General features: G+C 44.3%; 1 protein-coding gene across 1 annotated transcript; it reads right to left on the bottom strand.

Moving 5' to 3' along the window:
• Positions 1-251: 251 nt before the first annotated feature.
• On the bottom strand, positions 252-12288 carry Dfd (homeotic protein deformed). Its single transcript, XM_076786440.1, has 2 exons — positions 10370-12288; positions 252-3760 (listed from the first exon to the last, which is right to left on the bottom strand). Exons 1-2 carry the CDS (start codon positions 11286-11288, stop codon positions 3066-3068), a joined length of 1614 nt encoding a protein of 537 aa, XP_076642555.1. The 5' UTR covers positions 11289-12288; the 3' UTR covers positions 252-3065.
• Between the last annotated feature and the right edge of the window lie 1572 nt (positions 12289-13860).

Raw genomic sequence — 13860 nt, 5'->3', positions numbered from 1 at the left:
GCACAAAAAAAAAAAATTTGCACGTCTTCTTCGAGTGTTTCCAAACATAACTTTGTGTAAAATGTCCAGAACTATTTATTTTTCTGTTACATTGTGCTAGGTGCTGAAACAACCCTTGAAATAATTTAGCGAAGATTTTTTATCGGACTTCCAAAATAAATTTTAATTGTGACAAGAAATTGATGTTAATCAATCACGAAGTGCCAGGAGAGAAGTTGGATGGGTGGTTGCATCGTCCAAGAAACACGGCGTTATCGTAAATTATGAAACATTTATTTATTGATTTATTTACTTCACGATTGTATTTGATCGGTCTCTACGATCAATATAAACATAAGCATCGGAGTGTGCCCAAATACGGTTCTTATCGTACAGGCTATATACATTATCGATAGAATATCAAGGAATATAATGTCACACTTAATAGAATGTTCTCGTAAACTCGTGCGCCCTTACAACTCGCTAATTACACTATAATCTCTCTCGCTCCACACACGCGAAAACGCACACACACAAGCACACGCGCACACACTCTCTGGCATTCTTTAGAATGAACGTGTCGGATAAATCTTAACATCTCTACGTTTCCCTATAATATAATCTGATAAACATCGTTTTGGTATATCGTCACAGCGGCTCTGTGCATTTAATCGTTTGATTGCTACTCGTCGTATCGTCATAGTACACGCTCCCGGTCCGAGTCAGGTCTCTAGCCTAACTTTACGCTAAACTTGGTCGTTCTCTGCACGTTCTCGACAAAAATAGACGTCATCTCGTGGCTTCGGAGGGCCGATATTTACAGGGTGATTTGTGACGTGAGCGATTCGCAAAACCTGAATCTCCAAAGTCGCGGAGAAATCGCGTCCGACGACGACGGGAAGCTTCTACTTAATCGGGAAACACTCGCGATTCATTCCCATCGGCTTCGTCAGCCTAATCGGCCGAACACGATCGACACCGAACACGAAAACAGACATTCTCCTCGGGAAAGAAACGTCTACTAGTGCTCTACCACTAAGCTAATACCGGGTATTCGCGACCGCAAAATTTCTCACGTCACCTTTCCCGTCGTTCTTCACGAACTCGCGAAAGCTTCATTGTCCATTAAATAAAGCACAATCGATAGTCTTCCAACACTCGACAGGTCGCACACTTAGGTAATAGCATACGAAGCACGGTTTAATCACAATAGCGACAAGACTTTCTTTACACGACTATATACACGATCAAATGGCCGGGTGTATTTACAGTATTTTTATTGTTGGGGCTGGGGTGCTTTAGATCAGCTTTTGGCGAACTGTTCGCGTCGTCGAAGAATTAGGGCATGGCGGTGCTCTCTTTGTACAATTTCTACAATTTTTGAACGAGCAGACCTCACATCCTTATGCACACGATTACTTTTGCCGTTGAGTAACTCCTTTTGCGACTGAGAAACTCCTTTTTCCAAAAAATCGTCTTTGATTCTAAGAAGCTGCTTTCACTATTAAACAAATTCCCGTTGCTTCTGAGAAGCTTCCTTTGCTATTTAAAAACTCCCTTGCCTAACAAACTCTTCGTGTCACTAAGAACCTTTTTCTGTTGATAAGTGTCTTCAATCATTGCTGAATAAGTCTGTACAGAATTGAGAACTGTCATTTTGCAGGACTTCGTTCACCGTCTTCCACGAACGCATAAAAATGGTTAGGTCTGCTGGAGCATCGAAATATGGACAATTCTACAACGAAATCACTATCGAAATAGAAAAAATAATTCGAACGTACCAGGTCGGAAGCTTCTCACAAACTCAGTCTCAGACTCGTACGTCATCGCTGCCGTTCACAATGTTTCAATCATTTCCACTTCGTTCACACCGGATCTCAAAATGTCCACTTTCGACAGTTAATTGCCTCCAAGTATGAAATTCGTGCACTCGAAAACACTCGAAAGTCTTCCTTCCGGTTTGTCACACGTTGTCTTCGGGCTAGTCCAGAGGATACGGCAGAAGATCTTCGGGATCAATTTCAGACATCGCAGCGACAATCAGTGTCCCAGAGACAACTGGAATAAGCGCATCACTTCCTTTCCTGATAGACAAAGCAACGGCTGCGACGGTTCAAATAGTCATCGTTTGTTTCAATATACTAGAGACTCGAGTGTCATCTAGAAGCACAGCTGCGTCCGCCATCCCCTAACTTTCCAATTCACTGGTTCAATTTTAATTACCAAGCGCTATCAATTCTTCAGAACCGAAGTTTCGAAACAATTTTAATCGAAGAATTGCTGGGGCCCACTGGTCAACATGAATTTTCTCACAAAATACTTCACCAGATCTTAGAAATTCTATTTTGCGAAGAAAGACACGTTTTGTTAATTTTAACAATTTCTCTACTTTAACCATAAGAATTTTTTCCTATTCAGAACTAGGTTTACCGGGACTTCAAAGTGACCAGTATTAATATTTTTAATGTAACATTATCGAGATTGTAAAGCTATATACACGAGGAAGTTATTCAACAAATTTATTTCTTTGGGTATATGTTATTTAAAAAAATGGCTATAACTTTGGGTAGACACAATCTTGGTATTTTTATCATGTAAAATAGTCACTTTCAGTCCTCCGCAAACCTAGTGTTGATGACACAGGTCTGATATCGTTCAGCTGTTGTGTCTCTCTATTGTCTATCCACGATTTTCGTCTGAAGGGGGACATAGTGGTACATAGTTCCCCAAGACAAAAACAAATAAATCATTTCGTTTGGCTTTATAAAATTAAGAAGCAAAACAGCCGTCAGTAAAGCCTCCAGCTTGATCAACCAGTGGGCTCCATCAGTGCCAACAAGCTCCTAGATGCTTCGGTAGCTATGATAGCTACCTCCAACCCCGTCCCAAGTCTCTCCATCAACGATTCCCATCCTTCGGATAGGGTCACATAGTGGTACACAGTTCGACGAGACTTCCAAGTCATCGTTACAGTTAGACCATCCTCCTCGGATCCTCTCGCGGCTTCAGGGTCCCTAGGAGCTGACGGTTAGGCTCCTCGGGTACAGATCCAGCGTGCTCACGTATTCCAGTCCCACGGACGGATGTTACAGCGCCGTTAAACCATAATCAGACTTTATCGCCGACGGCGGGATGGGAGCCGTGACCTGCGATAGTCCTGACGGACTGGTGGCCGGCGCGAGGGGGCTGATGCTTCCGGAGCCTATGTGGCCCAACGGTCCCCCCGTCGGGCCCTCCATCATCCCGCTCACGTGGTGATGACTCAGCTGGGCCTGGAGATGGGCCAGGGGATGCGGGTGACCTTGGAAACTCGGATGCACAACGTTCGTATGCGGAAGGGCCGCGTTCACCGCATGAACGTCGCCCATGTCCAAGCCGACGCTCGAGTCCAAGCTGCTATCAATCCCGCTCGACGGTGAGTTGTTGTTGTTCTTCCTCTGGCTGTTGTTGTTCCCTGTTGGCAGCTTGCTCCTGGACCCCGAAGTCTTCGACGATTTCGATGCCGAGGCTGTCGAGCCTGAGGACTGCCCGTTCGCGTTCTTCCTGCGAACGTTCTTCGTGTTCGGCAGCTTGTTGTCCTTCTTCCACTTCATGCGACGGTTCTGGAACCAGATCTTTATCTGCCGCTCCGACAACACCAGCGTGTGAGCGATCTCGATCCGTCGCCGTCTCGTCAGGTACCTATTGTAGTGGAACTCCTTCTCCAGCTCCAGGATCTGGTGCCTCGTGTACGCTGTGCGTTGGCGTTTTGGTTCCATGCCCGGTTGGTAGGAGCCGTTTGCTGGAAAATGGAAATTCAAAGGGTTAGCCGCGTGATCCAGGTTCGAGGATTTAGGGGACTGAGGGGGTTTATGATGATTAGACTGCGTGAATAAGTAGGTGGAACACGAAATAGAAGAAACATCAAATGAATTTAATACCACTGGTACATTATTTACAGCCTATCGAAGATCATTAAAATTATTGAAAGACGAAATCAATTTCAACGTAACTCCTTTTCCTTGCAATTGATGCAGACAATTTTTATTTTGCATAAAGATCCGCAGCCTAGCGGCGACACTTTTGGAAAATTGAATAGCTGAAGTTGTTTTAACTCTGCGACAACGTGGTGCCTAAGTTAGAGTCAGGGTTCTATTTCTTTTTAGTTAGATTGTGGATTTTGTGCATTTATGGCACAAATGGGGGGTAAATTTTAAGAAAGAGGTGATTTGATTATATCATGTTCAATTCACTGAAATTATTGAAGGAAGAAAGGTGCTGGTTTGTCCCCGGAAATTGAAGAATTCTCTTGTTAACTTCATTGTTCCTCACCCCAACACTAGAGACTTACGACACTTCGATTTTTAGAAATTTTGTGACTTGGAAAAAATGGTAAAAATTCATGGCAGTTTAAACTTTGTTTGGAGCTCTAATTCTGGTGCTCACACGTAGGCCGTGACAGTAGCGACGGAACCCGACGCTTGAAAACAATCTCGCATCGACTGTAGATATACTAAGCGTACGGCTAAATTCATCAATTTTTTTACATTAAATAGTTGTCAGAAATGCAAGTTCCTTTTGTAAAGCATGATCAGATCAGTGACTCGTTCAGGATAACATAATGTGACCAAAACGATCTGATAAAACATTAATTAGAGTTATACTGTTGCAGTGACAGCATAAAATGGCAATCTTCTGCGAATATGTAACTTGTGATGCACAAATTAAATACAAGTCAAAATATAATCAAAGTATCTTATTACCGAAAGAACAAAAAATGCTACACCCTTTAATATTATTTAATCTGTACTTCCATCAAGAAAATGAAACATACCATTTTGTTTTCTTGTAATCAAAATAATTTGAACATCTGCACCACTCGAACCACGTTAATCACAAAATAAATTCACTGCAATATTTCTTAAACTTCTTAGGATCCTATCGTCGCTAACACAATCTTACATTAAGCTATGGATCCTGACTTTAGTAAACAATTACTTCCTAAGCCCACGAGTCAGTGAATAAATTTTCCAAACGTATTTAATACAAATTAAACAAAATACACTGCAACTACTAATATTATATTAGGTAAAAACACAACTGTTGCCTCGCTCCACCAGTTTTCTAAAAAGAAAAACAGGGTATCGCTGGCTTTAATAAATAAAACATGCCCCGATAAGCACAAAGTAATAAAACATGCCCCGATACGCAAAGAAAACACGTATGAATATTTATACGGGCTCTCTGTTCCAAAGGTGTAAACTCATTTTTTACATTGATTTATCAAAGTCTCCAGGCGATGTCCATCGAAGAAAACAATTTTTCCAACCACGCACACACAGGGGAAATACGTAACCGTTTTGACCTTGCTTATTAATACAAAATGGCGCAATACGTGTCCGCGTACGCTGGTAGCATCATTCGTCAATAATATCGCATAATTCCCTGTTTGGTATGCAAGGATCGTCCTTTTCGCTCATGTTTCCATTATTCTTATCTCCAAGTTTGTTCACTCGCCTCGAATAAACAACGTGCAAATAACTCGCAAACAATCCCTTGGATAATCTCTTGGGAACACCTGGCGTCCCTTTCGCATTATTGCGAGTATTTCCCTCGTAAACTTTTCCCAATAATTATACCTAGAGACTGCGAATATTTTCTCCAAGGAAAAACATGAATTCTTTGATAATTTACAGAAAGAAAGCTTCCAGCATCGCAGTACAATATATCGTAGAATATTATTTAAAAAACTTATTTAAGCCCTATTTTAGACAGCACAATCATTACGAATTCTATCGACAGGATTTCAGTAGCAAATTTACTAACTATTCGAACAATTAACCCATCACGAACTTCAAATTTCGCGTTGGTTTCGAAGAGGACTCGCACTCTCCTCAAGTTAGAGCTAGCTGATTTATTTCGCTGTTGTTCTCCAACAATGTTTTCACAGAGAAGCGTCTCGGATTGATACAAGCATTGTCAGTTGAGAAAATAATAAATCGGCCATTAGCACGGCAAACAAATTAGCGTCCCGTCAGGTGGCTTGGCAGCAGCGAGTGTTTACCTCGCGACAAACCAGCCATTATTTCACGACCGGCTCCGGTGTCAATCCCTTCGAACTAAACCGAGAACGATCGTCGTCTTTCGATCCGCAGAGTACGCGATCGCCGATTGTAACAGATAAAAGAGACACGTCGCGCACACCAACGAACCTAACCGACGCTCCCTCGAGAGAAAGAGAAGTGTAATAATAACCGGCTCTACATTTCACAATCGGCGGACCAACGTTACCCAAGGCCGATCCGTTCGATGGTTGACGAACTTGAACGAGGATTATGGGCAGACGTCTTTCGTACCGATCGAAAAACTCGAGAAATGCTGGTTGTGCCAGAACCTGGAGCAATTAAACTCGGAGCCAGAACGTGAGGAATATCACTCGATCTTTGATCTTTATTTTCTCACGAGATGCGTCCAGAAAAACCGAATTTTTTCACATATAAAAATTTATTTGCTCAATTTCTCGTTACGAGATAGCTCTGGAAAAGTCCAACGACTTGTTCGCAAAAATATTTGTGACCTCAATTTTCCCCCTAAAGTCGCTCTGGAAAAATTGTATTCACTTTTTCAGCTAACTTAATATTTTCCAGCCAATCCTCCGAGCAACTCGAAACCAGTTGGTCAGAGAGATCCAGCAATTCCGGGACCGAAAACGAGTCGAACGGAGCTCGAAAGAGAGTTATCACGGCGACAATCGTCACGGTGACACAGACGGTAAGTTTCGTGCGTCGATCCCATGGTCCCTATCAAGCAACGTCAATCCCGGTGGTGGCAGGGCTAGAAGCGTTTCTTGGTGGTCCGGAGGACTCGATAGAGGAAACATGGGAGCGAGTTCAGTTTAGAATCTGTGCAGACACATTCCATTCCAAAGCTGACCGTCGGTCCCTCTCCTAACAGCAGCGTCCGGTGACCGGGCCTCGGTCAAAAGGGGAAAGAGATTGCAGTCTCGCATGCCACAGGACTCACGGACAACAGAGAGAGGATCGTAGACCAACTATACTCCGACCGAAAAACTAACTGCTGTTTGCCGGCGAACCACGAGACACGTCTCCCGTGGAAATTGGACGGGCTCGGGAGACAGGAAAGTTTGGCAGCGGATGTCAAGCCGAATGAGAGACGTCCGGAGAGCGTCTTGAACGCTGACAGGCTTCATGCGCCCGCGAATGTGACAATTAGGGACGATGGATGGAATTTCGGGGATTGTTTTGTGCCTGGAAAGCTAACGAGCTAAATGAGTCCAATTCTTGGAGAGCGTTCGGATGCTGGACGCTCTTTTGTATTTTTATTCACAGCAATTTCATTTTATGTGCATCAGAAAAATTTTATGCACAGCTGTAGGTTGATTAATACTAGTGATTAATGTTTTGAACATTTCTGGGAATTTTTAAAAGCATTTTTGTATGTCAAGAAGTAGATCTTTCAGCTTTTAATTATCAAGTCTTTTTGATGTTATGTACTGTGTGCACTTTTTGTTTTAATCGTTTTTTAGAAACTTCCTTTGAGAGACCAGAACATGTTATTTTTAAGAATAAAAAGGGTCGCATTGCAGATGGATGTATAGGTTGAGCATCACTATTGACGCTGCGTTGGCAACATGGCCGCCACTGTACAAGGCGATGGCCTTCTCACAATTTTAAAAAAGTATATATTTCTAAACAAGCAATGAGCGGGTGCTTGAAAGTAAATACTAGAATTAGAGAAATAAAACCTCCAAGTCAGAGCTGAAATGTTTTCTACACCGCAAGCAATGTTTTCTATGTTTATCTGAACTTACATAATTTTATCACAACATAATGACATATTTACATTTCTGAAGGTATTGCACGATAAAAGAATACTTGAACGTGAAACTTTGTTTCTCAAACAATTCTGAACGTTTAAATTGAATGAAATTCCTGAAAATTTCTGGAACAATATTTTATACGATTAAACAATACTTAAACGTGAATCTTTATTTTTCACACATGTCTGTAGATTTTGGAATTACCTGGTACAGAAAAATTGTTCATAATTTTTGCGACGATATATTACACAATAAAAAGACGTTTAAACGTGCAAGTACTTTTTCAGACATTTATGCACATTTCAGAATTATGCGGACTTGTTTGGAGATAGGTAACAGTTGTTAAAAAGGAATGATTGAAAAAAGCAACGTTGCAGCTGCAGAACAACGTCCCAAAAAGCTCATTTCGCGGACAACACGCCGCGTGTCTCTTTCACCGCGATTTTTTTGTTACCTGGAAACATGAATTATGATATTCGGCTTTACGGCGATCCTATATCCCCGTAGAGCGGCGCTCAAAAGGAATAGTTGCAAGCTGGAATGAACAGCAGTTTCCCCCCGGTCAAAACCGAATAGAAATTTGAGGCTGCAAAGGCAGCCCAATTCTGAAGGATATTACGTTGCAAAAATTCCCTTTGAAGATTCATAATCCTTCTGCGAAACGCCTACCGTGGCTCGACGCGCGCTCGACCGGCGCCATTTTTATCGACGCCTTTGCGGCGAAACACTATTTCTGTTGCAATTGTAGATCGCCGATAAAAAAACTGCACAGCTCCGACCATTTTCTACTCATTTTCAAATTAGTTAACAGGAATAACATACAATTATCCGAGCAATCTAAATTACAATATCCTTGGAGACTTTCACAAAAATAAAACTAAGAAAAATATTGCGTTGCTTCAAATATCTTTTCATACGTTTTAACGTTTAGAAATTCAACTTCTAATTTATTGAATTGTAATTAAGAAAATGTAAACATTGCCTATTCTATTCTTGCACTGTCTTTATTTTTGAGAAAGATTTATTCTTGCAAATAATACCATCCGTAAAGAAGACTTTTCAAAGATTTTGTAGTTAACTTGACGATTGTATAATTTAGGTTCAGTTTCGCCTGGATCCAATGCGAAGTGTGTTTCCCTGGCGTCAAAGACTGTTTACCCGGCCGAAAATAGACTCTTGGCAATTTGTTCGGTTCGTGTATATTTTGAGTCGCTTTTCAAATTTCCTGATTCTTTCGGTGACATCAACGAGGACGTGAAGGATGACGGGACGCTTAAGCGTAACCGAATAGCGGAGAGACGAGAGAGAATCTCGCGCAGGTGATCGGAAGGTGCAACGATAAATTGCGGCTCATCAGTCTTCCGGCTTTTCGGTAACGCGTCACCTTGCGACCGCAATGTATCAGCCTAACAGGTTAGCTTTGCAATGATCCCTGCGTTCTTTTGTCGAGCACCTTGCTGCCGCCTTTGAAATCATTCGGGGCATATCTCTGCTGTCAGGAATTCAATAAAATCGTGGAAATTGTACTGTAAAATGATTAGATTTCATTGTCAATACTACGTTCAAAAGTGTATCAGTAATGTTTAAGTAATTCTGGTTGAAAAAGACTAATGTGGAAAAACAATCAGGGTGTTACAGTGTGCTCAGCAAGGTTCCCAAGTGGATAAGCCTAACTTCTCGCCAGACAGGTTTCCGACGGGCGGCAACTTCTACTTGTTCGCTGCGTTTTCGACATAACAACCGGTCACACTAATTTCCTATTGTCTTTTCAAACTGTTATCCCAGAGCTACCGATTGTTTAATACCGGAACTGCATGGTATACTCATTAGAATATTGCAAAGAGCTACACTAACTTGCTACTTCATTATTTGTAACTGTTTTGGGGAATCACAGGTATTTTAATACTTAACATGTATCTTAATAAACACACTGCCGAAACACTAAACAACCAGCTACCCTAATTCCTCACCCCTTTCCTCGAGCTATCTTCCAAAAACGGATGATAATTTGAACATTCTCGGTTTTTATAAATAATCTACACTGGGTGATCGAACCAGTAGAGTCGCTAGCATGATTTTACAATTTCACCTTAATGTTTAATTGACAACCTAGCTGCGTTGAATTCTGATTAATTTTTCTTTCATGAAGAACTGATGGTTGGAAATTCAAAATGTGCCTCTATATATAGATTTTCCATACTGTAGCTCTGAATATTCAATCATCTACTATAAATTGCAATGTTCTTAGAAGATTGAAAAAGTTTCTAGAGATTCCTAGGAGTTGCCCTATCAAAAATAGTACGATAAACCATACTCAGTACAATTTATTGGTCAAAGCAAACAAAATGTGATACCAGACTGCAATGCTAAGCAGTTCGGCTCCCCTAAAATTACACCCTATAAACCAACCACCCACACTGTCTTCACCCCGCTCTTTCAAACGGTTCCTCAAAAGACGGTTTAACACCTAATCTCAATGCTACAATGCTAAGGAGCAAGCCACCCTCAGAATCGCTGTCTAACAAGCCCCGAACCCCCGGTCCCGATCATTCCCTGAAAACCTCGACTCACCGACGCCAGCGACGTGGATCTTCTTCATCCACGGATAAATCACTCGGTCTCCGTTCTCCTCGTCGTCGTCGTCGTCCTCCATCATGCCCGGCGACCCGTCCATCATCTGATCGTCCTCCATATCGTCCTGATCGGATCCGTCATCCACGTGAAGCTGTTGCTGGGACTGTTGTTGACTCTGCGACTGTTGTTGCTGGGCGTTCTGTATATGCTGCGACTGTTGCCCAGTCGATTGCTGTTGCAGCTCCGGCGAGTTGTCTCGGTGCAGTTGACTGGAGCTAGCAGGACTACAGGCATTGCTGTCGTGCTGACTCGGCGGCTGATGATGCTGAAGACTATCGGGCGGTGGAGGCGGCGGCTGCACGTGATTCTGCATGATTCCAGGGCTGAGCGGCGTGGATCCGAGGACCGTGGACGCGGACACAGGTGGTTGTTGCTGAGGCTGTTGCTGGGACATCGCGGATGGACACGTGAGCGGTGGTTGCTGAGCCTCTGGCGGCATTGCCAGGGCTCCGACCGCGTGATGATGAGGATGCAAGCTCGCATGGTGTACCGCGTGCACCTGGTGATGAGGATGATGGGGTCCGTAGTAGCCTCCGTAACCGGCATAACCGCCGTTCAACTGCACCGCGGAGGACGCGCCGTAAGGGGTCGACGCGGCTTGATGGTGATGCTGATGGTAGCCGTACTGCAGCTGATGGGACTGCGGATGGTTCAGGTGGTGGCCGCCCCCACTGGCCGGGAAAAAGTCCGCGCCGGTCGACGGGATATAATTGCTCTGACTATACTCCTCGCTAGGAGGGAACTTCGGGTCCACCATCACCGAGGTCGCGGCCAGATGATGCGCCCCCGCGGCCTGCTGGTGCTGGTGATGATGGTATCCACCGCCGGCGGACGGGTTCATCAGGAACGAACTCATCTTCGCGACGACGGATCCCGCTACAACAACACTGTGTCCTCTCTCTCTCCTCGAAACTTTCCAACACCTTCGCACCTTGGCGGACACTGTCCTCTACTGTCGCGACCTCTTAGCTGATAGAGTTAGGCTCCATGTTAATATTCATTGTATCGGAAGCGCGCAACACCACACTGCACCAAGGCCCGTGGCCGACATCCCTCTCCCCCTGCGTAGCCTGTGCCCGGCACGGGGTGACTTTTTCCGCCCGACGGGGGAAAGGGTGAGCCGAGACGACGAGCACCGGGTAAAAAGGAGACACCACCAGGGGGAGAGAAGAGAGAGAGAGAGAGAGAGAGAGAGAAAGAGAGAGAGGGACCACGAAGAGCAGCGGACTCCCGGCAGACAGCTGCTTATCCTCTCCTCTTCTCTCCTTCCGCCGAGCTCGCGATCCTCCGCGAGCCTCCGCGGCCTCGTTCGCTCCTCCCCGCCCACCGGGGCTCAATTACCATACCACGTGACCCGCCGCCGGACCAATCAGAGCCGCCCGGTGCCCGCGACCATGATGGATAGCGAGGCACGCATGCAACACGTGAGTGGCGCCGCGAGAACCACTGCGGCAGGTGCACCAACTTCTTTCAGCAAACCTCCCGAGCGACGGTCACCAATCCCTCCGATGCTTGCTCTTCCGATTTCAATCTCTTCGGGTTCTTCGAGTTGACACAATAGCACTTCTAGAAGACGAATAGCCACCCCACCCGATGCCTTTGGCACACAATGTCCACCGTTCAAACGTCGTCGAAAGTGTCCGTGGAGCACCGAAGATTTTGTTTTCGTTTAGGGTACCAAGGAGATCACTGGAATGGCGTTCGGGTTTTTTCGGGTTCGATAGAGCCGCGCACTGAGATCGTACAACGGTGCACCGACGAACGGAAATCGCGTCGACCGGCCAAGCTGTCAGAGAGCCATGAAAGTGAGCTCGTCCTGCCTCGGCAGAAACTCGTCTGGCAACTCCGGCCTGTTCCCAACTCCCTCCAGGTTCTCGGCGAGGCCGCCGGCTGGCTTCGAGCCGGGGACAAGCCCCTCTCTTCGTCGCTTGCTCTCCCTCTCCCCGATCCCATTGCCCCACCACCGGCAAACCACGAGACCAACCCCTGCCACGGAAACCGTGGATCCCGTGCCCTTATGGGGCCATACTCGAGGGCACCTATACAGGAACCGTATAGTCACTCCTACGGATCTCTCCTTAACCCGCCTCCATCCTGAGGAAACCCATCTTAGCAGCGTGGTCAACGGCTCGAACCGAAACCATGCCGATCGAACGCACGCCGACTTTATTGAGTTCGAACGGGGTTAAATGACAGAGAGCCGGTCCTAATTGAGGGCTGATCGAATAGTTGCGAGGATTTCAGTCGAGATTCGAGGATCGTCGATTGTCGGCGATGATGGTTGCATTTTCGAGCGGTTATCGACTTGGGGGCGAACGACGGAAGGGTTTCACCCTCAGGATGAGGGTGAGCGGAGGAGGCAGAAAAATTATGCGACTATGATGTCTTGTTGGACGATCGTGTCGTGTGTTTGAATTTAATTTGCCACCGAATACAGGCCTTCGACTTTTTCTTGATCAACAACTTTGGTTTGCCTTGACTGTTCTAGTCAGACTGCGGATCTTTATGCAAAATAAAAATTGTCCGTATTAATTGCAAGGTACAGGACATTCGTATACATTAATTGCTTTCTTTTTCATCATTTTACACAGTTGAAAACAGTGCGACGGTATTCTTCAATTCTTTAGATGTTTTTACTGTTTTGCATTTGATCTACTCGTTTTTTATATAAATGCGTAATAAACTTCTTCGTATGATTTAACCCTTAGCACTCGAATGGCGACTGTAAGGCGCCACTAAAAATTGCTGTATCATTATTCAAAATATTTTTTACACTATTCAATTTGTTTGTATGTAATGAATTACTAAACACTTCAGTATTGTACGAGTAAAATGCACCATTTTCATGTGTATAACACAAAAAACAAATATATACAATGGAAATATTCTAAGTCAGAAGAAAGGTTTCGTTTTGGAGTTAAAGTACCTTCGAGTGCAAACGGTTAAAAAATGTTCAGCAGTTGGAAGAGTCATGCTAGCAGTACAATTTAGCGTGACACTATTTTATTGTCGCTGTGTTATTTAAGTTAATTCCAGTTTGTCTCTATAGAAATGCAAGTCTGTTGTTAAATATAGATTATTTGAATCCACCATCTATCTGAATTCATGTCTAATATTTATTTATACTGCGCTGGGCCATCGGTTATGGAAGGAATAAAAAGTGGGAATTTTGAAATTTTGGGACAGGACAAGACAGCGCCGAACGGTGCTGCGAGGGAGACAAAGGAATTAGACAACGGATTTGAAATATGGAATATCGGGGACGATATTAATATAGATTTGTAAATATTTGGCGCAACATGGTTTACATTTGGGGACGTTCACCCAGGTATCGGCGTCGAGCTGGAGCAGCTGAGCTCGCCGGCGGTGTACAACAACTCCCGAAACGCGATTGTTCTTTTACGTAGTTGGTGACTCGAGCCAGAAAT

This window comes from Halictus rubicundus, chromosome 4, assembly GCF_050948215.1.
Source record: "Halictus rubicundus isolate RS-2024b chromosome 4, iyHalRubi1_principal, whole genome shotgun sequence".
NCBI classification, from domain to species: domain Eukaryota; kingdom Metazoa; phylum Arthropoda; class Insecta; order Hymenoptera; family Halictidae; genus Halictus; species Halictus rubicundus.
Note: the sequence above shows the minus strand (reverse complement) of the source record. Positions and strands in the feature narration are given on the sequence as shown.